The sequence below is a fragment of the Camellia sinensis genome, chromosome 8 (assembly GCF_055761805.1).
Source record: "Camellia sinensis isolate YWXY chromosome 8, ASM5576180v1, whole genome shotgun sequence".
Taxonomy (NCBI): Eukaryota; Viridiplantae; Streptophyta; class Magnoliopsida; order Ericales; family Theaceae; genus Camellia; species Camellia sinensis.
This window is the reverse complement of record NC_138968.1, coordinates 176,058,576-176,085,837: the sequence shown is the minus strand read 5'-3', so window position 1 is coordinate 176,085,837 and position 27,262 is coordinate 176,058,576. Positions and strand designations below refer to the sequence as shown.

Genomic DNA, 27,262 nt, shown 5'->3' with positions numbered 1-27,262 from the left:
AACTCCCCCCAAAGTTCAACCACCACCTATTTCTGTATTTAATTAGCTAATATTCAGTGGTTAAAGTCACTCATGATTCATGCCAATTAAAGATTAGAAGGCTAGTCTGTAGCTGGACATAGCCCATTGTGCTGGTCATGTGCCAACAATCATCTGATAACAACATTTCTTAAAAGCAGTAAATTACCATTGATGTTCATCAGAGGAAATAAATTTCAAGAAGGAACATAGTCAATTAACAAGAGGCGTAACTTTATCATTCATTTCATATATCTTTAATTACAGATACAACAGGGAAAAAGAAGAAGAAGAACAAGAACAAGAACAAGAAGTTAGCTCACCAACAAGCATGTGCAAAACCTTGTAGCTTTAACTAAACCCTCAACAATTTGCAAGCTAAAGCAAGAGTAGTCATGCTGCTGGTATCAGGTAAAAGTGAAAAAAAGGAAGGAAAAAAAAACAGCTAATTTCTACAACAAAACAATTGACTAGTACTCAAAAGAAAAAAATTCAGCCTTCAAACAACCAATTTAGGTTCCTCCATCAAATGATCTTCAGAAAGTGTGTCAAACTTCAAGCTTCTTGCAACATCAAAGAAATGAGCAACTGCTTCCTCAGGTGTCCCAACAAGAACACCGTGGCCCAGATTGAGAATGTGACCCCTTGGGCCAGCACACTTCACAACCCTGTCAAATGGACTCAATCAGTTGGATCAACAGGAAACTGGATTCACAATTTGGGATCTCATGTTTTATGTTTGCTCTGTGCAACCAAACTGCCAGATTTATAAGCAACTAGGACCCCAAATTTTCCATTTCTTCCATGTCAGACAATCCTATTTTATCTGTGTTTGACCCTCAAGTTTTTGGGAGGTTACTTACTTGAGACAACTTGAATCTGTGACCTACATTGACCCATATATTTGTCCTTGTTACAGAACATAAGAATATTAGGACATCGACACTACTCAAACTAGTCCTGTTTTATAAAAGAAACAAGTATATATATATTGAAGAAAAATATTATAACCTTTCAACCCAATATGTAGTTATGTGCCTTTTTTCTGGCCATCTACGGGGTATAGGCAGTAATTGAAAGGAAAAGTTCAGTCCTAAGTTTTAGTTCTCATCACAAACCTTTTAATTTCATCAGTCAAAGCAGGAAGAGGAGAAAATAAAGAAGCAGGGTCCACATTTCCTTGTATGCTAATTCCACTTCCCAAACGTTTCCTTCCATCTGCCATATCCACTGTCCAATCCAGCCCAATCACATCAACCCCAGTTCCTTTCATCCGCTCAAGAAAGCCACCATTCCCATTAATGTAGAGAACAAGTGGAGTTCCAGGACACTGTGTCCTTACTAGACTCACAATCTGCAATTCCAACAATCCCATAAGGTGATTGAGAAGGAAAGAGAAGTAACAGTGACAACACAAATGTACATTATGCAATACAAAAAGAAAAGAAAAGGATAAAAACAATAAGTACAGTGCAGCATTTTATTGAAACAGAAAATGATGAGTTTGTGTTCGTAGATTACAGAATCTAGGCAACAATTTTAAATCACTGAGAAAAAACAAAATCCACTTAATGTCCATGGACTTCCCACCTTCTAAATCTCTCCTTTAGATTACAGAATCTAGGCAACAATTTTAAATCACTGAGAAAAAACAAAATCCATTTAATGTCCATGGACTTCCCACCTTCTAAATCTCTCCTTTTAATTTCCTGACCCTCACAAATTAGCATTTTCTAATGCATTTCTTAATAACATTAAGCACAACACAACAAAGACTTAAAATGTTTATGACCATTCACATCATAGAACTCAACTAGAATTGTTTAGAATGAACCTGAAGCCAATCAACAAATAAGTGAGAAGGAAAAAGCAATCCAACATTCATACACATCCTACCCTTTCGTTCTGCTTCTCAATTATCTCAAGCCTAAGAATTGGAAGTTTCTAATGATATTTTCAGTAAAACTGACAATTATATTACACACTGACAATTACATTACACAACCATAACTTCAAAACAGTGCACATCACAGGAACTGAAGTGGAATTTATTTGGTGCAAATTAGATTTTCTAAAGTCAAATCACAGACAAAGGAAAATGTTTTCAGCACAAACAAAAAGCTGAAAAATGAGCTCAAGAATCGCAAATGTTAGCAGATGGGGAAAATTAGCTTTGTCCAGATTATCAGAAGAAACTCAAATCACCTCTTCAATATAAGGCTTTGACCACTGCTCCCACATATTTGGTGGCAGTTGCCCTCCCCATGAATCAAATATTTGAATACAATCAGCACCAGACTTTACTTGGAAAACAATGTAGTCTGATATTGCCCTTGTTAAATGAGAAAGAAGAGCCCTCAATACATGAGGTGCTGTATGGCACATGCTTTTTATGGTGGTATATGTGCGAGTTGTACCCCCTTCTACAACATATGTAGCGATTGTCCAGGGTGCTCCCACAAAACCGAGAATTGCAGCTTGCCCCCGAACCTAAATAAGAAGAATAACATAAACTAATAGAACTATTGATACAATTCCAAACCATGAAAAATCAAACTAACAATAAACTAGCACTGCCAACCACCTTTTAATGCATGTGATAAAAGAGTGAGAAATACCTCCTGGCGCAAAATCCTGAGAGATTCTCCCACGAAATGAAGTTTCTCCAAGTCGATTGGATGCAATGCTTTCAAGCCCTCCTCAGAACGAAGTGGGGTCTGAATAACTGGACCCCTCACCTCTTCTATGTCAAATGGGACACCAAATGCAGGTAGAGGGGTAAGTATGTCAGAGAAAATAATAACCCCATCAGGATGGAAAGCTTCCCAGGGCTGCAAAGAAATTTCCACAATGAGATCAGTTGTCTCTGACCTCTCTCTGAAGGATGGATATTTCTCTGCAAGCTTTCTGTAAACGGCCATATACCTTCCTGCTTGACGCATCATCCATGCTGGAGGGCGGCTTACAGGATCTCCTCTTGCAGCTTTGACCAAAAGCAGATCTGAAACCATATGATACATGAATAAAAATTCTTACTCTTCATCGCGAGAAATAAAGATTTGGGTACACGAGAAATAAAAGGTTACACCGATGATTGGAGCCCCAATTTGGATGACAAGGCCTAATCGCACAACACTAGGACATTAAAGTTCGCACACAAGTGAATTTTCTCTTACTCGGTAGCACTACAAGAAAAAACACTTTTGGCGACCACCTTTTTTGAGTAGGTCGCGAATAGTCTACTTTCTGGGACTAACATTTTTTTGCTCATTGATGGGTAATGTTTTCGCGACCAACAATTTTTTGGTAGCTAATAGGTATTTTTTTGCGACCAAAAAATAAAATATGATTGCGGAAAGTAATGGCGGGAGAGAAGAAGAAAAAAAAAAAGAGGGATATCAAAACTTTTGGTGACCAACTTATTGTGGTCACAGAAAAGAAAAGACCATATTTTGTATCAAAACTACGTAGTTTTGAATGTTTGCTAAACAAAAAATGAATTCCTAAATCGATTTTGCTCTCTTCATTCGACTCCCCATGGTTAGATTGGTTGCTCTTCATCATTGTTTCTCCTCACTCTCTACACTCCCAATCAGTAACAAAACCCTAGCCACCATCTTCATTCACTTCATCTTCGGCTCTCTTCATCGTTGTACCAGGTTAGTCTCTCTCTCTCTCTCTCTATGTGTTTGTGTATATATATATATATTGTATTTGTTGGGATGGCCAACAAACAAAGCAACAAATAGTTGGAATTCTCAAGATCAGAAGCCGAGTCCAACGCAAATCGCAATAGTCGAGACGGCATTGAAAAGACCCAAACTCAATTTCAGTTGTCAACTATACAACACATATACATATATATATATATATATATATATATATATATATTGTCTTGGTTTCTCATTTTCTCAGTTTACTTTTAATTCTCTCTCTCTCTCTGACTTCAATTTGAAATCTACAAACAGGGATTTTTTTAAAACCCCTTTTTTCAGGGTTGATAAAATTGAAAACATTTGTAGGTTCCCATTTTTTCTAGGTTTCTCAAAATTTTTGGACAGTTGGAACATTTTTGATGTTGCATTTGACTTTTTTGTGTAACTTGAGTTATTCCTTGTCTCTTTTTTCCTTTTCTTTTCTTCTTTAGAAACAGAGTTAGGTTTTTAAAGGGGGAAGGCTGTTTTGTTCTTAGATTTCCTGAAGTGAATGATTGATTGACTTGTCCATCTTTCTATATTTTTCGGCTGGGTTTCCCTTTTATAATTTACAATTTGTGTAGATGTAGACTTAGATGGTCAAATAAAAACTGGGGAAATTGAAAATACTGAGAATTAGGCATGCGTTTGGCTGCCGAGAAAATATTGAGGAAATTGAAAAACAAGAAAGGTTCCATGATTTATTTATTTATTTATTTTTATGAAATGGAGATTACTTATCCAAATAACCTTCTTCGGTAAAACTTTAGTTGAGTTTTGTTTCTAGAGGGCAAATCAAGGGACATTTACGATGCAAATCGTTCATATGGTTTTTCCCCCATTGTATATTTTTAAGCAACCTAGCGGATTGTAATATTAATTATGTTTGGAATTGTGAATTTCTAAGGAAAATTATCAATTTTAATTTTCTTGATTTTGTTCTATTAGAATTCATTACTATATGGGTGTGTTAGTTTTGCCTAGTCTCTCATTTTGTGAGAGATTAATCTTATTAGGTTAAATTAATCTTTTATGCTATTGTAGTATAGTGTGTCTTGGTACCCTTCAAACCTACAGTTGAAGTGCACCGACATATCAGAACGACTTAGGTATGCCACAGCCTGATGCCCCTTGGGACCAGCAGTGTTATGCAATCCCATTCCCTCAACGATGAACCTGTTTCCACTAGCTGCTATAGACATGGCAAATTAGTACATACATGAACATTAGTTGTTTTATTGCTCAATTAAACCAAGAATAAAATTTCAACAACAATTAATGCCTACGTTCTTATTTCATTAGGCCATGGCCTTATATAGTTTGTTTGTTCTATGATTCACATCAGAATTGAGTATTCTATTTTAGTGCTTTCGCTTAATAGATATGAATTGCTGTAATAATAATTTAAAAATTGCTCCATCAGCTCATCAGCCTCGATAAGAGATTATTCTATGTACAATTCAGAGTTTGAAGAAAGGGAAAGGTAGGGACAAGGTGCCTTTGGTTTTTAGGGGTGTGGGGGTGTGGGGGTGTGCATTTGAGTGAGTGAAATTTTCTTAAGGATAATTTTGGTATTAGCAGCACTCAGCTTCTATTTCCACACATGGTTTCCTCTTAGTGCACTCATTTTTTTTTTGTTCGGAAATCAACTTACGTGGAAAACTATATGATTCAGCTCTATCTTTGGTTCAGACTTTTGAACTAAAAATTCAGAAATTAAGTGTGTGAACTGATATAATGTGGTGTGTGGAAATAGAAGCTCCCTAAGACATATCATTCTGTATGAATTTTTTGTATAAAAAGTCGGTTTGTATAGCATTACCCATTTAGATATAAGACCATAAAATATGTTATGCATTAACTTTTTACGTACTTTTTTTCCTTTCTTTCCACCATTTATATGATTGCATTTGTTTTGCTTTCTTTTTTGATGCATTGTGGTGATCTTCTGTGTTGGCTGTAGACTAATGTTGTAAACTAATAACTAAAAGAAAACCAACTCATATTGCTGGCATGAATCAGTGATTGGATTGTTGATGCTATAAAGCTGAAAAATTGGAATGCTGCTTTTCTTTTTCCTTTTTTTTAATTGAAGGCATTCAATGATGATAATTTCTTTCAGGTTTGGGTGGCTAGTGATTACTAACCTTGGAACAGAGGAGATAGCTATGAATTTATATTTCAACATTGACTGACCATAATGCCAGGCATACCTTTAGTGGCTCGTGAAACCACGTATATTCTCTTTTAGTTCATGTTATTTATGTTTTTAGCACTGTCTAAATAATTAAGTAACCTGCCCTAAATAAATGACTAAGGATTCACACTTGGAGTGGTTCTTCATCTTTTTCCCCTATATAAATTGACAATTTTTTATTTTTATTTTATATATACACCAGCAAAAAAGCAAAACAAAATTGAATACATGCACTCTTATTCTCGTTTGCATTTATGTCCAGAAGAGGAAATTGCAGCTGAGGAGAGCCTTTCAATATACTGCAAGCCTGTAGAACTTTACAATATTCTTCAACGTCGTACTGTTAGAAATGTAATGAAAATTTTCCTCTTTTTGTTGTTTGATTTGATATAATTGGAGTTTGGTATATTTTTTACAAGATATGGTCATCATGATTGATGCTAGGCAGTTTGCCAATGTACATCATTGCTCTAGTCCCATGGTCTGGTGTAGTGATGGTGACAATGTCTTCAATGTTTAGCTAGTGCATTGTTTTTTTGGCCACACAAATTTCATCAACATTCCTCTTAGATATTTGGCTGCAGTGTCTTTTTAATTATGCCATTCATGATGATGGGCTTAACTTTTCGATTCTTTATCTATTTCTATTGTTATTTTGTATACTTTTTGATTTTATGTTTCTAACTGAAGGCTTATTTTTATGCAGCCATCATTTCTTCAAAGATGCTTGCCGTACAAAATGCAAGCGAAACACAAAAAGAGGTTAAAGTTCTTAGACATAACATGACTCTGATTTTTTTGACAATTTTCATTTATTTTTATTTGCTAGTCAGAGAACATTATCTCAAAGTATGTGATATTGGAGTTAAATGAGAAAAGTAAGAAACAATTCCATTTCGATGGCAGGTAAGAATTGGAGTCTTTGCAGACTATTATTTTATACTAGTCAAGGACAAATTTATCCTGTCATATATATGCTGCTCATATTTGTAATATGACGTCAACATCGATTGTTAATTACAGCTAGAAAGTGTTGCTAAGAAATTTTGGTTAATACTAGATGCGCTTACCTAGTACTGATGCATTATTTGATTCTTTGAAAGGATTGTCATCTAATCTTTATCCTTTTGTCGTGTTGAAGCACGTCTACATTCCATTAATGTTTTCAGTGGAGTAAACTATATTGATGCTCCTACACCATATATGATGGGTCTCCATTCAGGTGTTAATACTACTGGTCTGACAATGGATGGTGTAATTTTTTTATTTTTTTTTTCTTCTTCTAATTTGAGTATCTTTTTTGTTCTTTTACTTTTTCTCACAAGTTTTATTGTCTTGAGTGTCCAGTATGTCTCTGTTTATTACCTTTCTCATTATAATTTATCATTGTTAATTTGTAGTTTTGTCTTGAGTATGTCATATTTCTAGGTCTTTCAGAATAATTGGCTGGGCAGTTCTGGCAATTCTTTTATCTCCACTTTTATCAATTTCTTAAAAACTCTGTACTTCCTGAGACAGCACATTTTATTAGAGCTTTAGAAGGATTTGGTGAAATGGATCTGGACTCTTCTGCTACAATGTGCATTAGAATGGTTCTAAGTTATTTCTTCCTAGAAACAGTTGGCCAAATAGTCATTAAGCTGAATCATATATTCTGTATAATTGTTATTATTTTGACAAGAAATGACAAAAATCCATCACAAAGGAGGGAATGAACTGAACTGTACAGATAGAGGGAACATGGGATTCTTTCCTCTAATTGTCATTCCAAAACTTTATCTTGCCATTTCTTTGGTCAAATGAACAATAGAATTTTTGTTTCTGAAGGTCTCTTTTTCTTGCAAATTTCTCAGCCTGTAGTTTCAGATAAAAAGAAGAAAAAAAGAAATTTTTTTTTTTTTTTTTTTTTATAATTAACATTGTAACATAAGGAACTACACACACTCCAATCAATGTGCTTAACGTGGTGCATTTGGAGGGTGTAAAATTGTGTCATTTTGAAGACCTACAAATGGATATACATAGATTGAAAGTGATGCACTTTGCACCTTTCGTTTTGGCTCTTCTGGAAGTTCTGTGATTCCTCTCTTAATTTTATTGATTTTAGAAGAGTTTAGTTATTACTTTAAGTTTTGCTTCGTAGACATCTTAAGTACAAAGGTTATGCCCCTTTAAGTGCTCTTGTTAAAGACACTTTGTAGTACTTATCAAAACAAAGAAAAGAAAGTGTATGGGTCTAATTCTTTTATTTTCTTTTCATTTTTCATTCTCTTGTCTTGTTGACATTGCTTTTTCTATGTAACAATTTTAGCTCATTGGAGTTGATAAAACTATGCCATAGTTCAATTCTAATTCTATCTGCGATACTAGATCAAAGATCAAGGATCAAGTGATAAGAGGAGTTCATTAATGTGGGAAAACCCTATTACTTGTTTTCATTTACCATATCCTGACTAGTTGATATGACTTATGATTGCCAAGTCTCTGTGTGTGTGCAAGGATTAAGATGGAGAACAGAGGAAATTGATGGAAAATTATAAGATGGATTATACAGGCCCATGTTTTTTTTTTCCTTTTTTTTTGGGGGGGGGGGGGGGGGGGGGGGGGGGGGGGGGGGTTTTGGAGATCTAATATAGGAAGAGAATTCAAGACATTTATTTCGTAATAATAGTAATCGAGCAAGGTACAGAAGGATATGTATTTTGTGCTCACAGGACATCTGAACATCAAATCCCCCTCATTTTATGGCCAGAATCCTCTCAAGCCACTAATCTAAATAGTAGATGACATCCTACTTGGTGTAGTTAGAGGGTTTTTAATTTTATGATTGTCTCCTTTGCCCTGTCTCTTGTGGGCATTTGTTTTTCTGATTTATTTTGGGTCTTGGGGTGTGCTCCCTCCAAGGTTTAGAGGTTCAGGAATCGAAACCTCTTAGGTGCTAACAATTCCATGGGGCCATCGGACTGGGAGAAAACCCTTAAATTAACCATTGTACACTTGCGAGAAGCTCCTTGCTGAGGGCCTTGTGCATCCCTGGGCATTAGTCGGACCTTGATCCGGACACCCCAATCAAAAAAAAAACCTTGTGAGGCAGTAAACTAAGTTACAATTTGTTTATTTGTTTAGTTTTCTATTCAATTATTTTGTTTCATCGTATTCATTGTTCTTAAAAACTGTGTCACCATCGAAGCATTCTCTAGTTAGATTAATTCTCTATTTTCTTTTGGGGTTTTTTTTTTTTTTTTCCCTGAACTTTCTAGTAAGGCTCTATGTGATTGCTAGTTTGGGAGTGAAATTAGATTTTACAAAATTAAATAGAAATGTAAGCAAAATTATTATTATTAACAATGTTTTCTTCATTTTTTTTTATTGCAGGTAGCTAGAGGTGTAGTCATGCATGTTTATGGACATGAGTTTGCTAGTGCATTAATTCTAAGTTGCACTTATACGTGAAGTTTTTGATATATTTTGCATTAGACAAATATAACACACAGTTGGATATGAATGGTATTTGAAACTTTGATGGTTTTGTTAAATATGTTTTGATGTGGTGAATTCATTGTAAACTAAATGGATGGATGGATGGATGGTTATTTTATAAACTATGGATGGATGGATGATTATTTTGTCAAATATTAATGTGTTCATGTTGACAGGTGGTAGTAATTAGATAGAGTAACTACTATTTTGACTTTCTTTCAATGGTTTTTTGTTTTTAGATTGGATTGTTGATGGATTGGTATGTTGAAATTAATTGGATGGACATGAATTATGCATTAATTGCAAATGTATTATAGGTATTAAAAAAAAGTAGCATTACATTTAAAAAAATAATTTTTAAAATTGAAAACTATTTTGCTACCAATAAAATTTTGGTAGCAATAGGTCTTTGAGAAGCTTCTGAGAATTGACTACTGTGATCAACTTTCTGCGACTAAAACATGTGGTCGCAAAACGATAACTTTTAGAGACCAACTTAGCATGTGGTCACCAAAAATCGCCTCAAATGGCGACCAGATTTTTTGGTCGTGATAGGCAACCTACTTTCGGCGACCAAAGTAGTTCGTCGCAAATGTTAACTTTCAGCGACTAAGTTTTTGGTCGCAAAATGAACAACTTTCGAGTAATTAAAATACTTTCTGCAACCAAAGTATTTGGTCGCAAATGTTAACTTTTTGCGACTAAAATCAGTTTTGGTCGCCAAAAACCTTTTGTGACGGGCTTTTGGAGACTAAATGGTGACCAACTTTTTTTGGTCGCTAAAAATCATTAGCGACCAGATATGAGCTTTTTGCGACTAAAAAGTTGGTCGCTAAAAGTGTTATTTCTTGTAGTGGCTTATGTAAAACAGCAACAGATATCTCATCTTCCAATACATAATGGATGATAAATCATCGGGCAAAATTCAAGTATAAAACAGGTGTTGTTGCCCACTAAATTAAAGCAAGAAACATACTACAAGGCAGATCACGTCCAATCGGTTTAGTTAATATGAGAATGGTCATTAAGTGTATTAGCACTCATTGCATGTTTAAGGTGGGAATAATTGGAGAGAATGATGAAACTAAGAGAATGAGACAATTCACTCATCAGCAATAAAAACCCGATCATGAGAGGACATTGAACATAATATTTCAGGTGCTACAAAACATTAGTAACATCAAAATGAGCATGGATTCAGGCAGGCTAAAGCACACTATGTCTGCCCTCGCTAAAGTAAAAATAAATAAATAATTGTGCTTGGGAGCCTATCCAAATTGTTGAAAGTTATATCTTGATGATGGATAACTAATTGAATTACAATTGTCCATAATCAAACAACTTTGAGTGAGTAGAGATGAAAACTGACTTTATTAGCAATTATTGAGCAATGTAAAGATGAAATGCAGAGATACATATATATATATATATATATATATAGAGAGAGAGAGAGAGGAGGCACATACCAGAAGGGGGTGAAGAAGAAGAAGCCCGAGGTAAGTTGTGAGAAGGGAATTTTCGGGGAGGAGAAGCCGAAACTCCATTTCGGCGACCAGAAAGAAACCCTAATTGCAGGAACAAGCTCGAAGATTTCCAGCTGAGAGTGCAACTGACACTGCGAACCACCGAATTGCAGAGTCAGAATGTAGACTAAGAAAGAAGAACCATATTCAGAGAGAGAGAGAGGGAGAGGGAGAAAGAAAGTGACCTACCTGCTCGAAGAAGAGAAACTCATATGGCGAATCAGGATTTTGAAATGGAGAGGAGAGAGAGAGAGAGAGAGAGAGAGAGAGGCGTTCAGGCGTCGAAGGAAGGAGAGACAGAGGGGTTTACCGTTTGATTCCTTGCAGTTTTCTCTCTCCTTATCTCTCTCTCTCTCTCAATTGGATCCAAATAATAGGCCTTTTGGGCCCAAAATAGTAAAACCACCCTGATTTTTTTTTAATAAAATAATAAAAAAATAAAAAACACTTTTTTTTTTCTCATCATATTTATTTTTCTATGAAAATATATTTTTTATTTTTTAAAAATTGGATTAATTTTTATAAAAAAAAAATTAAAAAAGAAAGTTTTTGAATTAGTTTGCCAAATAATTTTTTAAAATTTTCAAATCTATGTATATAAGGAAAAAAATCTTTTTAAGAATATTGTGGAAGTTCCAAACTCCCAAACTAATTTTGTTAATTTGTTAATTTTTAAAGAAATAAAAAAAATCTATTGATTAGTTCCTTAAGTTAAAAATCCAAAAATAAAAAAAGTTCTAATTATCTACAATTTTGAATTTTAAAATTCAAAACAATATGATAAGTCACCCTCACTCTTTTCAAAAATAATATTGATCAAAACAATTCAAATAAAAAAATCAAAATACTAATTATCTATGATTTTGAATTTCAAAATTCAAAATAATATGGTAAGCCACCTTCATCCCACTCTCACCTTCTTAGAAAATAATATAAATTTTAAATTTTAAAAACCCAATCAAATTAAAAATTCAATACACTTCTCTCTTAAAAAACTCAATATTTGATCTTTTTTTCAGCCCGATCAACTCCTCCATAAATATAATGATGCAATGGTTATTCTCTCTCTTTCCCAATAATCTAAACTTATTTCAAGTTTGTTTGTTTGTATTTTTTTTTTTTTTTTTTTGTAAATTTATATTTTCATGTGAGTATTTTTTTTTTCTATCTAACTTTTTTTTCTAATGTATTTTTTTCCAACAAAATTGATAATAAATATATAGTTATTAATTATCTTTGTTTTGGGAGTTGATTTGAAGTTTTTTTTTTTTGTGGGTATTTGTGTATTTTTTATATTGTTGTTATTATTTCTTTTGATATATGTGAATGGATAATATAGTTATGAGCTTTTTTTTTTTTTTTTTAGAATAAGGCGTCTTATATTGTTCTTTATGGTTTGGCCATTTTTTAAATTTCTTAAACAAAATTTCAATTTTCTTGTTTGTAAAAAATTAAAAACATTTAATTGAATTGCCCATCAATAAATAAAATTTTAAATAATGAACACTACTCAATAATTTATAAATTTAAAAAAAAAAAATCTAACACCCATACATGAAATAAGTAAACTTGAAATTACGTATTTTTTATTTTTTATTTTTAACTCTTTAAAACTCTAACGGTACTTTTTTATTTTCACAACATTGTCTTTTTATATTTACAAAGATAAAAAACTAAACGGAAGTTGCATAATAGTTTGTGGAGGTGGTGAGCATGGCAACAATAAGGGTGATGATGAGCTCAGAGTATTGTTTTGGTTGATTTTGAAAAGGTGAATATTAAAATAATAGTAAATAGTTTGAGTGATGAATTGATTTAGAAAACTAATATGTGGTTGAGATTAAGTGTGAATTTTACCATATAAAAATTGAATGTGGATCATATACTGTTTTTTATATATAATTTTGGGTACTTTTGTATAACTATCAAAAATGATCACATGTTACTTCCCCTTGGGGCCACTGGAGGTTTGCCCGGTCGTTAACTTCAGGGCCCTCAGGATTAGTCCTGGCTTCCCTTAAAATCAGCGGGTTGGAGATACCTGAGTTATCAAAAAAAAAAAAAATGATCACATGTTACTTATCTTTTGATATATTATTGTTGTATTATCATAATAAATTTTATTATTAATGTCTATTATCAATACAGTGGTGAGACGTCACATGATAAATAAAAATATGTTTTGTTATTATTATTATTGATAATATATTTCTTTATTTACCTTTTTATAATATTCAAAAAATTAATTTATGTTTGTTGTTAGTTTTTGAAGATGAGAAGTCAAAAATAAATTTTAACCAAATTCAAGTCATAACTAATTTGAGGTTGAAAAGGAAATTTTTAAAAGAAATTATAATTACACATAATTTTAAAATATTTTTAAAAAAATACAAGGAAAAATTGAAATTATAAATTAAAATTATCAAACAACCTAATTCTATGAAAAAAAATTAAATGAAAAATTGATCAAATTTGAATTTATAATTATTAAATATTTTTAATAAGCCATTAATTTTTTATTCAGGTTCTAGCCTGATCTGATCTTAAATAGTTTTTCAGATATAAATATATCTTAATATTGATACAATCAATATTAGACATATTTTCAGAAGGGTAAATTATATTGATAGTCCCCGCATTTTGTCTCTTGTGTCAATTTGGTCTATGTAATTTCAATTAGTTTGATTTTTATCCCTAATTTTAGATTTTGTATTAATTTTTTCCAATTGATAATGCCAGTTAAGATTTTTGAAAGAAAATAGTTATTGAATTGGTTGAGATTAACTTGTTGAGTTGAACAAGTTTATAATTTTGTCTATAAAAGTATAACAGATGCTACTCATGTGTGTATTTTCAAAAAAAATAAAATACTAGCAATTATAACAATTAGACCAAATTGAGACAAAATTATAAATTTATGATTAAAATTGACCAAATTAAAATTGTAAGGACAAAAATAACACAAAAGTTAAAATATAGGGATTATCAATGTAATTTATCCTTTTAAGAATAAGTACAAAATTTCTTAATTAATTTTGAAATTGTTAATAAATATACCAAACAAATATGTATACATTTCCTATTTTTGTTATAAATTTTTTAAAAATATATATTTACTAATTAAAAATTAAATAAATAGGTAGGTCTACTAACTCATGGATTGGACATGAACTAGACGATTATCTAAGGATTAAGCTTAAATCAATAATTATTGACCAAAAAAATTGACTTGAACTAAATTTTCTTACTACTTTTTAGTGTTTAATCCTGTGTGAGTCGATTCCTGACCACACTGCCAAACTAGTACTTAGCTAGAGAGCACCGGCAGAATAGATTAAACTCGAACGACCTGTCACAAAAAGAAGAGATTCCGACGGTGGTTCGTCCACGCGGGGGCATTCCGACGATCAAGTCAGTTATCTCTCAAAGATAGCAAAAGAGCTTAACTCACTATTCAAAATATAAAAAGCGTACCTTAGACCCATGAGGGTGCCTCCCTTTTATAGCCAACACAAACCTAGTCCCAATAGAAGCCTAACTCCAATGGATTCTGGATTACTGCTAATCTTGGACTCCCAACAGGATTGTGATAAACTATCTAAGAGTCTTATCTTTATCCAAACTGAAGTCCTCTCCCAATCTAGGACTCTTGTTCCTTATCCGCTTATCCTAGATTCCGATATTCTCGCAGATAACCTCGACCTATCCGAGATTATCTCGGCATCCTGAAGTGATGGAACCTATATCATTTCTTCCATTTAGCACATCGGCTAAGCTTGCCTTACCCTTCATTCCCGAGGTCATTACCCGTTGCTCTTATGTGACCAAGACCTGTTATTTGCTTTCATCAATGCCTTAGGACAAATAACCAAGTCTGTTCAAATTATTTAGCCGAGATCATCCTCACAGCCGAGGTCTTTGTTTCATTAAACCAAGCACTTCAAGAGATTCGTCATGCGAGTGAGCTGTCACGCACAGTAACCCAACCGTTTTAGCCACGCGGCTTCCCCTCACTGGATCATACTTGATACGTGCCTTTAATTCGTCTTGCGTCTGCGTGCGCCGTCTGACAAGCACGTCGCCCTAGGCGCATTGATGGTATATTGCCGCCATTCTCCACGTTTGATCAAAACCACTTCTCTCTTTCCGTCTTTTCGCTTTTGCATCCTCGTTCCCAAGCTCCCAGCTTTTTCTCTCTCTAACTTTTCTTTCCCAAATCTACCATTGTTGCTCTCGTGAAGCTTTCTGCAACCACCTTCACTCTCCCCTTCCGACGAGGCTTTTACTGCACTTCTTTGCTCCTTGCCGCCGTCCGACACCGGCGTATTTTACACCAGCCTCATTTTCTTTGGTAAGTCACTGTTCCTTCATTCGTTTTAATTTCTTGTTTCACATTCTATTGCCTCTATTTATTAATCACGTTTAAATATATTCATATGTTCTCATTCCTGTCTGTGCTTCAAATTTCACCCCTTGTATGCTTAAAACATACTTTGTTTCGCCTGTTTCTGGGTATACACATGTATCCACACACTTTGCTTACTTCGCCATTGTTCTTGGCCTTGCACCCTTGCACACACTTTGTCACAGTGTTCTTGATAGAGCATCATTATTCTTGATTCTGAATCTTTGTTTCTGTTTCTTCTTTTTCTATTTTCTCTAGATTCGTGCCTTCAATCCTTTGTTTACATAGACTTAGGTTTGGGATTTGTCGTAGAACTCACAAACTTTAAGAAAAACTGAAAAAAGCCTCACTTTAGATCCTAAAAAATCTTTACCCCAACATTCGTTTAGGTTTTGTCGAGGTCTTCTAAACCTTCACAGAACACTTTTTTTCCAAATCATACACCTTCCCCCTAAGCCGACGTCATGGGTATGTGGAGGTATATGGTAGACACCCCAACTAAGCTAGAATATTTTAGGCAGGAGTTTTCTATCCGACCGACGTCCACCTGAGGTTGGCTGGGGAGGATGACTCCATCATGCCCACAGTTAACTCCATGCCTTTCCCAGTCGTTGCTTTCATAGAGTGTGGACTCAGGCTCCCACTTGACATCATTTTCCGAGAAATCCTCCATTACTACAAATTGAACCCAATGCTGCTCGCCATCAACTCCTACCGAGTTATCAACGATATAATAGCCTTAGCCAAAAAAGAGAATGCTAGGGTAACTTTAGCCGACATCCAATATTGCTACACCATGTGTGGCCTTAAGTTAGAAAAAGGCTACATTTACTACCTCAAACCGAGGTCCACAGAGTACAAAATTGTTGCCGACCTCCCAGACTCCAACAAGGGAGCCGAGGACGATTACTTCATTGTCTCAGGAAATTGGGAGTTCACTCCAGATGAGGACCTCCACCTCTACTCTTTTAGCCAAACAGTTTTCATAGAGGGTAATGGTAAGAGCCAAGTGTTTATACTTACTTGTTTTCAAAGTCTTCAATACTTTGTTCTTTCTATACGTTCTAATGTCTGTTTTTTTTTTTTTTTTTGCAGCTCTTCCACAACTGGCAAAAGACTTCTATAAGTCCTTATTCCCGAGCAAGGGCTTGAAGAAGCTATTGGATCTGCCAGTTCACAAGTGGAGAGCTCCCCAACTGCTCAACTACATCCCGACATATAAGTCGGTCCTTCCTGATATCCAAAAGAAGAAGAGCAAGTCTCTTCCCTCCGCTACAACTCCTCCAGCAACTTCAACATCTCGGCCAGATCAGGGATCAACTTCTGATCTGGCTGAGCAACCATCAACCTCGGCTCCATATCTGATCCCTCCATCTTAACATCGACGCAGACACTGAACTACAATCGCTATCGAGATAGGCCGCAAGAAAACAGTTGCAGATGATCTTTTGGCCGATATCCTCGATACTGTCAACGCTCAACCACCACAACCAAGGCCAAAACCCAAAAGACTGAAGAAAGCCCAACCTAAGGCAACGGTGACTCAGATTGACACTGAGGACACCTTGCCAATTTCAAAGATGGCCGAGAGCGAGAAGACCACTTCTACTGCCGAGAAGAGACTCGCCGAGGCTGAACCATCCCAACCAACTCTGTCGAAGAGGCCGAGGTCCGAATCCGCAATAACCACGGGATCCCTGAAGTCAGATGCCCCCTGGGCTCCTGCAATCACAATTAAGGACAAGCCGGTCAGAGCTAGTGACAGCGCCGACGACATTGAAGTCGGCGTTGCCCTCTCTACCACCTTGCTCCTTCCCAATGCTTTCAATCATAACGCCGTGATGAGCGAATATGAAAATTTTGCTCTAATGTTGCAACATTCCGTACAAGTAAGCCCCTAAAGCTTGGTACTTTTTACTTTCTCTATTTTCCTTAGAAAATTTTGCTAACTTTTATTCTTGTCTATTTTTGCTAAGCAATCCAGCACGGCCACTCCTTCGCAATGCAAGCCTTCAACCTCAAGAAGGAGTTGGCGAATAAGACCAAGGAGGCTGCTGGTTTGCGGAAGGCCCTTAACAAGGCTGAGGGAAAACTGCAGGCTTTGTCGGACCAGGCCGAGGTATCCAAAAAGGCTCAAGATGAGGCCGAGGAAAAGGCTGACGCCGCGGAGGCCATTGTCAAGATCCTTGCTGCCGAAAAGAAAGAGGCCGAGGCAAAGATGGTTAAGGTCCAAAAAGAACTTCAAGATGCCCTGGCCACAAAAGAGGCCGAAATCAAGGCCGCTGATGAGAAGGTGTACGCCGAGGGGGCGGCCGACGTCAAAGAGGACTACAAAAGACAAGTGAAGCAGGCATGCATTAAGGGTTTCACCCTTGGTTGGATGGCTGCCCTCAAAAAGCTAGATATTCCCGAGGACTCCCCCCTCAAGAATGTCGGCGACCTCTCCCTGCCATTCCCCCATACTCTAAGCCAATCCAAAGACGATTCTGAGTCCAAGGAGGAGGCTTTGGTCAGAAAGAAGAAGGAAGCTGCCGGGGCCAAGTCTCCTACTCTGAATGAGCAAGTCGTGGACTTGTCTCAGGATGAGGAGGGTGAGGTCTCCAAAGATTCCACTCCTAAGAAGACAACATCAGGCGCGCCTATCGCTGAGAAAAGCATCGACCAGACTCATCAAGAGATTGATGCTGAGCTCGCGGCTGAGAAGGCCGCCAAGATGTCTTCCTAACTGTCTTCTGAACCTCAGTCCCATCCAGCCAATGACGCCGAATAGTCTAGTTTTGATGTTTTTTCTCTTTATTTTCTTGTACCCTGTACTTTCTTTCACTCTAGACACAAATGTAAGCTTTAATTTGGCCGAGGTGCCACTTTTGTATTTCGCACAAGTAATCCTTTTGTAGGCCGATGTGCCCTTTCTTTTGAATGTGAATACAACTTCTTCTTTCGAATGCTTACATGTTTGTCTTATTCTTGTATGACTCTTATACTTTGAACAATTTGTATGTCTTCAACGTATACCTTGACTGTGTAATCTCCTAGGTGCGGAATACTTCGGCTGTACCCACTAACGGTTTACCTCGGCTTTGACCTAACACTTGAAAATATTTATCATAATATTTTCACAAGTGTTACTCACAACTTGCCACTTTACTCAAGCCCTCTGTCTTTTATTGTTGCAACATAATCTTGGGTCAACTTCAACTTGTAAATTTTTCTCAAAATTTCAACAAGTATTAAACCATCTTCTTTTAACATAACCTCGGCTTAACTTCAACTTGTAAATTTTTCTAAAAATTTCAACAAGTGTTAAACCATCTTCTTTTAACATAACATCAGCTTAACTTTAACTTGTAAATTTTTCTCAAAATTTCAACAAGTGTTAAACCATCTTCTTTTAACATTACATTAGCTTAACTTCAACTTGTAAATTTTTCTCAAAATTTCAATAAGTGTTAAACCATCTTCTTTTGCTTGTAAATTCCAACTCCCAAGTATCATTCTTCAGCCCTCTGCCTCCTAATGTGAACCTAAGTTCCACATGGGTTCTCATTAAGCATGGGGCTTTCGACCTTGTCACCGAGGTCAGATTTAAACAAAGGTTGGCCGAGGTTATCAACCTCGGCTTCTTTGTTAATCTTTAACTGACATGCATATAGCTTCAATCTGTGTCTGATTCTGCCGACATGCCAAGTTCAAGTTGATTCAACTTAGTTCAACTTTATTATATGCAAGTAGGAACTCTGCCATATAATAAGTCTAAGTTATTCGTCATGTTTCAGTCAGAAACATTGCAAACTTAGTTCAACTCTATTATATGCAAGTAGGAACTCTGTTATATAATAAGTCTAAGTTATTCGTCATGTTTCAATTAGAAACATCACAAACTTAGTTCAACTCTATTATATACAAGTAGGAACTCTACCATATAATAGGTCTAAGTTATTCGTCATGTTTCAATCAAAAACATCGCAAACTTAGTTCAACTCTATTATATGCAAGTAGGAACTCTACCATATAATAGGTATAAGTTATTCGTCATGTTTCAATCAGAAACATTGCAAACTTAGTTCAACTCTATTATATGCAAGTAGGAACCCTACCATATAATAAGTCTAAGTTATTCGTCATGTTTCAATCAGAAACATTGTAAACTTAGTTCAACTCTATTATATGTAAGTAGAAACTCTGCCATATAATAAGTCTAAGTTATTCGCCATGTTTTAATCAGAAACATCGCAAACTTAATTCAACTCTATTATATGCAAGTAGGAACTCTGCTATATAACAAGTCTAAGTTATTTGTCATGTTTCACATTAGAAACATCGTCAAGTACCTGATTAGTCACAATACACAAGTTTAAAAATCAAGCTAAAACTTTATTAATACTTCGGCTAATAACAAAAGAAAAGAAAACTTTTAAAAGACAAGAAAATCTAGTGATAGAAAAACTTCATATTGCAAGTATTCCAGGGTCTTGGCAGCTCTTTGCTTTCACAATCCTCGAGCCGATATGCCCCGTTGCCCAAGACCGAGATGATTCTATAGGGTCCTTCCCAATTCGGGCCAAACTTGCCCTCTCTGGGATCCTTCTTGTTGCCGACGACCTTTCTCAAGACGAGGTCACCAACTTGGAACTCTCGTGGGTTGACCTTCTTATTATAAGTCCTGACAAGCTGCTGCTGGTATACCCCTAGCTAAATTGCTACTTTCTCCTTTCATTCCTCGAGCAGATCTAAATCTCGGGCTAAGAATGCCTCATTGGTCCTATTTTCTGATCTCTAGGTTCTGATCCCTGGGATATCGACTCCAGTAGAATTACTGCATCTGCGCCAAAAGCCATGGCAAATAGGGATTTCCCAGTTGATCTTCTCGGCGTAGTCCGATATGCCCAGAGTACACTGGGTAACTCATCCACTCACTTTCCCTTTGTTGTCTGCAACCTCTTTTTAATCTCATCCAAGATAAAATTTGTTGGATGCTCCTGCTTGTCCATTGCTTTGAGGAAAACTTGGAGTGGAATAGTAATTCTTGATCTTGTATTTTGCATAGAAGTTCTTGATTAGCTTACTGTCAAACTGTGTACCATTGTCTGCTATTATTGCTTTTGGTATCCCAAACCTGGTGATGATGTTCTTCCATATGAAGTTTTTCACATCAACGTCCCGAATTTTTGCAAGGGGTTCAACTTCTACCCACTTGGTGAAGTAATCTGTTGCCACCAGTAGGTACTTCCTTTGTCCACTTGCTTGAGGCAATTGCCCAACAAGATCCATGCCCCACTGGGCAAATGGCCAAGGGCTGGACACCGGGTTTAAGCCTGCTGCTGGTTGGTGTATCAAAGGTGCAAACCTCTAGCACTTCTCACACTTCTTGACATAAGTTTTAGCATCTTTCTGCAGGTAGGGCCACCAGTACTTTTGAGTAATGGCCCTATAAGCAAGTGACCTGCCCCCAGCGTGGCTTCCACATACTCCTTCATGTATCTCATACAGAAATTCTTCAACTTGTGCAGGATGCACATACCTCAGAAGGGGTCCAATAAAAGACCTTCTGTAAAGATGTCCTTCTGCTGTTAAACAAAATCTTACCGACTTCAGTCTGATCTTGTGCGCCTCTTTTCGATCATCTGGCAGTTTTTCTTCTTTAAGGAATACTTTTATTGCATCCATCCAGCTTGGTTCCATCTCCACACACATTGTTTCATGCTCTGTGTTCAGTGGTTCTATACTTGGTCTTGGCAAGTAATCAACCATTATTGTTCTTGCCTCTCCTGGTTTCATTGCACTGGCCAGGTTGGCCAAGACATCGGCATGGCTGTTGTTATCTCGGCCGACTTACTGTAGTCGGCAATTTTAGAACAATGTCATCAGTCTGCCCACTTCCTTTACATAGGCCGACATCCTTTGATCTAGGGCTGCGTATTCGCCTGTTGCCTGGTTGATGATAAGCCGGGAGTCACAAAAAACTATTACCTCGTCAGCTTCTATTGCTGCTGCCAACTTTAATCCTGTGATTAGTGCTTCATACTCTGCTTCATTGTTTGAGGCCTTAAACCTCAAACAAATGGACTGTTCCAATATCTGTCCATCTAGAGATACTAGTACTACTCCTGCCCCCGCTTCTTGTCGGTTTGAACTCCCATCGACAAACAACTAGAAGGAGTCACCGATGTAAATGCTGCAGGGTCTAAGTTTCTCCTCCCTCATTTGCTCTACTATCCCCAGTTAGGTTTTTCCTTGTTCATTTGGACATTGTGTACCTCGGCTCAACGGGGCCCAATGTATGACGGCATCTGGTGTGAACTCGGCCACGAAGTCGGCTAAGACTTGGCCTTTGATTGCTTTTCTGGGTCTGAATTCCAGGTCATATTGGCCCAAGGCCACTGCCCATGTAGCTATTCTGTCTGTTAGATCCCCTTGCTGCAATAGGGACTTTAAAGGGTGTTCAGTTAACACCACAATCTTGTGGGATTGAAAGTACTGATTTAACTTCTTAGAAGCCATTACTAAAGCCAATGTTAACTTCTGCAAGGGTAGGTATCTGGTCTCTGCATCTGCCAGGGTTTTACTCACGTAGTAAACTGTCATTTGCTCTCCCTTTTCTTCTCTGACTATTACTGCACTTACCGCATGTTTTGAAATTGCCAAGTATAAGAACAGCTCCTCTCCAAGTATTGGATTTGGGAGAACTGGAGCTGTGGTCAGATACTTCTTTAAGTCGGCCAAGGCGACTTCGCACTCTTCTGTCCATAAGAAGTCTACGACTTTATTTACTAAGTTAAAGAAAGGTTTACACTTGTTAGAGCTTCTGCTTATAAATCTGTTCAGGGCTGCAGCCCTTCCAGTTAACATCTGTACTTGCTTTGCTGATGTTGGGCTCTTCAATTCTGGGATGGCCTTAATCTGATCCGGGCTAGCCTCAATGCCCCTTTTGGTAACCAAATATCCTAAGAACTTACCAGACCCAACTCCAAATGCACACTTCGATGCATTGAGTCAGAGCCGATATGTTTTAAGGATGTCAAAGACTGCCTTTAAGTCTTCCAGATGACCCTCAGGTTCCTTGGTCTTCACGAGCATGTCATCTATGTGCACTTCTACAATTTTGACAATTAGATGTCTGAACATCTTTGTCACCAATCTTTGGTAAGTCGCGCCTGCATTTTTCAATCCAAAAAGCATCACTCTGTAGCAGTACAACCCTTTTGGGGTGATAAATGCAGTCTTTTCCTCATCTAGGGGGTACATGGCTATCTGATGGTACCCCTATAGGCATCCAAGAAGCTCATTCTTCCATGTCCTGAAGTAGCATCTACCAGTTGGTCAATTTTGGGTAATAGGAAGCTATCTTTGGGACAAGCCTTGTTCAGGTTGGTGAACTCCACACAAACCCTCCACTTCCCATTCTTTTTCTTCACCACTACTGTGTTTGATAACTATGTCGGGTAATTTACCTCTCGAATAGCTCTGGCCTCCAGAAGTCTATCTACTTCCTCTTCTACTGCCTCAATATGCATTAATGTCGGCCTCCTCACTTGCTGGATTATAGGTTTGGCCGACCTGTCCACATTCAGTCTATGACAATTGACCTCGGGGTCAATGTCAAGCATCTCGTATGGTGTCCATGTAAACACCTCTAGATTTGCTCTCAGGAATGCCTCTAGCTCTTTTTCCTCTTCCTCGGCCAAGCCCGAGCCAAGAAGGAAAAAACGTTCTTCATCCCCTTGCTGGACAAGGATTTTCTTCAAGGCTTCCTCACTCTTCTCGACTAGCTCTTTGCCGACGTCATCCAGGACTTTTACGTCCTCGTCTTCGATCTTTACTGTTTCTGCTTCCCGTATGTTGTAGGTAGATTTCATTGCTGCCATGGAGCAATTCTTTGCCTACAGTTGATCTCCCGTGACCTCCTCAATTCCATGCTCTGTTAGGAACCGCAACAGCTGGTGCAATGTTGAGGGAACAGCCCTCATTGTATGCAGCCATGGCCTTCCCAGGATAGCATTGTAAGGTGAGGGAGTATCGATTACAGTGAACTTAGTTTTAATCTTCTTGGTGCCAGCCTGCACCTCCAAACTTACTGCTCCCAAGGGCCACGTCGGTGTTCCATTGAACCCGACCATAGGACCATTGGATTGTTCCAGATCGTTTTGATGAAGGCCAAGCTCCTTGTAACATCTGACATACATGATGTCACAAGAGCTACCCTGGTCGATTAAGATGTGCTTCACTTGGAACTCTCCAATCTGGAGGGATACTACCAAGGCATCGTTGTGTGGATGTTGTACCATCCTAGATCATCTTCTGTAAAGGATACCACCGGTTCCTAGCACTCGTCTGCCCTTGGTCTTTTCTGGCGGACCTGGTACACATGCTGCAAGTGTTTTACCCTCTGGGTCTCTCTATGGATTTCGTTCTCATTGACCTTCGAGTGAATCACATTGATCACTCGAGATCCGCCTCCCTGCGGTTGCGATGCTGGGGGTGGTGCTGCTGCTGGTGCATGAGGCAGTCTTGCTTGATCTTCTCTTGTCCTGGTCTCGTCTACTAGGTCCCTTAGATGACCTTGTCTTACCAGGTCTTCTAGATGTGTCTTTAGGGCTCTGCACCCCTGAGTCAGATACCCATTCTCATTATGGTAGGCGAAGTGCTTTCCCAGGTTTCGTCCCATAAACTTGCCGGGAACCTTCTCTGGTGCCCTATAATACGGTTGGTTTCTGATCCTCTCTAAAACTTTGTAGATCGGAATCCGGAATAAGGTAGTGACTGCTTGTGTGCCCTCAGTCCTATCTCTTGCTTGTTGTATCCTCCATTACCTCGGTCTCGCTTCGGCAAGCTGTTTTTCTTCTCTTGTTTTGACGCCTTTGTCCCCGACGTGTCCTCCTCGGCCTTGGCATATTTTTCTTTCCTGGCCATAAGTTCCTCCATACTTTTTGGCAATGTCTTTGCCAATGACTTTCAAAACAAGCAGTCATCCTTTAGGCCGTTCTTAAAAGATACAACCGCCACCTCCTGGTTGCATCCTGGTATTCGGTTAAATATCTCGTAATATCTTTTGGCATAGGCTCTCAAGCTTTCGTCCTCGCCAATTCTCAGAGCCATCAAGGCGTCCACCCTTAATGGCTGTAGTTTGTTTGTCACGAACCTGGCCACAAACATCTCGGCCAGGCCTTCGCAGGTTTTCACAGTTCCTTTCAGCAATTTGTGAAACCAATCTGATGTAATTTCCCCGAAGGATGAGGGGAACACCTTGCAGAGCAACGGTTCGTTCCCAGTGTACAATGCCATCAAGTTCAGGTACAAGCCGACGTGAAAGTTAGGGTCTGACTTACCGTCATATATCTGTAATCTCGGCATATTGAACCTTTTTGGGGCCTCAAATTTTTCTAACTCCACCGAGAACGGTGTTCTCGGCTTGACCGGAGAGGTTACCTCGACATGTTGTTATTTCCTCTGGAAGTAACCCCTCAGATCCTCCTTGGTCCGTCTAGGAGCTCGGCTACCAACAGATTTTAGCCTTTTTGGTGTGCTATTCCCAGTATCATTGTGAGTCCTTTTGGACCTCTCTTTATTAGTTGCGTCGAAACACAACTCCTTCCCCTAAACATGCCGATGTTCTTTGGGATCGGCTTCCTTGGTCTGATGCGTCCTCCGTGAATCTCCTCTTCTTGATTCTCCTCGCCCGACCTCCTTGAAGGCCGGTGAGAATCTTTCTTGGTTCTATCGTGCTGAGGAGTCACAGGAATTGTCCTCTGCCCCCCTGTCTAGGCATCTTTTTTGGCCGTTGGAATTGGCGTATCTTGTAACGGAAACAGTGGTTACATAACGTTGTTCTGCATCATGAAATTGACAATCGATTGTAGGTCCGCCAATTTGTTGGCCAGTTCCTTCATTTCGTCGTCCCTTTGTAGGCATATATCTTTCCATACCTAGAGGTCGTCTTCGTTATAATACCCGCCTCGGTCTGATTTCTTTGGTACGTCGCCATCCTAGCCGACATCCTTCTCTCCGTGATTCTTATCACAAGTCTCTTTGTTGTAGTTGTCTTCTTCGACGTCAAGGTCAATAGGTTTCCCACTCCTGGTAGGAGTGTCGTCCCCAATCTTCTCTTTCTGTCCATTATTGGCCATCGATTCTCCTTTCTTTCCCACAGACGGCGCCAAATTGTGTGAGTAGATTTCAGACGACACTGCCAAACTAGTACTTAGCTGGAGAGCACCGGCAGAATAGATCAAGCCCGAACGACCTGTCACAAAAAGAAAAGATTCCGGCGGTGGTTCGTCCACCCGGAGGCACTCCGATGATCAAGTCAGTTATCTCTCAAAGATAGCAAAAGAGCTTAACTCACTATTCATAATATAAAAAGCGTACCTTAGACCCATGAGGGTGCCTCTCTTTTATAGCCAACACAAATCTAGTCCCAATAGAAGCCTAGCTCCAATGGATTCTAGATTGCTGCTAATCTTGGACTCCCAGCAGAATTGGGATAAACTCTCTAAGAGTCTTATCTTTAACCAAACTGAAGTCTTCTCCCAATCTAGGACTCTTGTTCCTTATCCGCTTATCCTGGATTCCGGTATTCTCGCAGATAACCTCGGCCTATCCGAGATTACCTCGGCGTCGTGACCAGGACACGTGGCACTTCAGCTGACACTTCGGTGCCACCTCGGCCGCGTGCTGTCATTCAAAAATTATGTCCCCACAAATCCATTATTAGAACCCCCAAATTAGCTCATATCAGTCACAAACTAATGAACTGTGATATAATTTAAATATAAAATTCAAATTTATTTGAACTAGAATATGACTTACAATTTAGGGTGGCTTTATCTTAAATAATTTTTTTATACATAAATATATATAACTATTCATTTAATTGTTTTAAACAGAAATATATAGTTTTTTTTTTTTAAACTATAGTTCAAACTTTTTAATGAGTATGCAGAAAATAAGTCCATATTTCTTATTTTTATTATAAAAAAATATTTATAAATATTTATTTACTAATTTAATAAATAGATAGATCAAATGATTCATATAAGTCGGGAACAGAACAAGACAATTTTTAAAGATTAGGTGAAGGATAAATTGGCGTAAATCTAATGTTCAATCCAAATTTAATATCACAAGTGCATCTTAATTTATTTTTACGTAAAACTTATAACATAAGACAAATTATAATTTTTAGACTTCACAAAATATGAAAAAATTACTATATTGACAAATGTAATTTACTACTACCATATGATAAATTAAATTTACGAAACTCATAAGACAAAATGTATTTATATTTTATCATAAATATAATTTTTTTTGATTTATTTTTTAATTTTTACCACTTAAATTATGACATATATTTGTTATTAAGAATTTAGAGCACACAATTAATGGCATAAGAATAAAAATAAAATTCTCTTATATGTAACTGTGATAAAAATAAATAAAATTTAATTGATTCTAAACCATTTTTGCTAAATATTGTAGATAAAATTTTAAAATTATTGTTTAATTTTAAAATTTAATTTTTGATTATTTATTTATACCCGTGCATAATGTGGGTAATTATGCTAGTAATAATAATAATAATAATAATAATAATAATAAATAAATAAATAAATGAAAGAAAGAAAGAAAGAAAGAAAGAAAGAAAGAAAAGAAAAGAAAAGAAAAGAACAGAAAAGTGGGGTGGTGAAGAATTTGTTAAAAATATCCAATGATATGTATATCTATTATTAGGAAAATTCTAAGGGCACAAAGTCTGATAACAATTGAATACAAGCCTATAACTTGGGTCATCAAATATGAGATAATTGTCTCTAATTTTGTGATAAAATTCTATAAAATTAGAAAAGCTTATATCTACCCTTTTTATGGTTAGGCACTGGGAGTAACTTTGATGGGCTCTTATATGTTGAAATTTCATTTCACTGCTCAATTAGTGGCAATTTTT

The 27,262-nt window shown here is 37.1% G+C and overlaps 1 protein-coding gene across 1 annotated transcript; it reads right to left on the bottom strand.

The window, feature by feature from the left end:
- Positions 1-213: 213 nt before the first annotated feature.
- HEME1 (Uroporphyrinogen decarboxylase) lies at positions 214-11,271 on the bottom strand. Its single transcript, XM_028203235.2, has 6 exons — positions 11,103-11,271; positions 10,857-11,005; positions 2,637-3,019; positions 2,224-2,508; positions 1,137-1,372; positions 214-686 (listed from the first exon to the last, which is right to left on the bottom strand). Exons 1-6 carry the CDS (start codon positions 11,123-11,125, stop codon positions 518-520), a joined length of 1,245 nt encoding a protein of 414 aa, XP_028059036.1. The 5' UTR covers positions 11,126-11,271; the 3' UTR covers positions 214-517.
- Between the last annotated feature and the right edge of the window lie 15,991 nt (positions 11,272-27,262).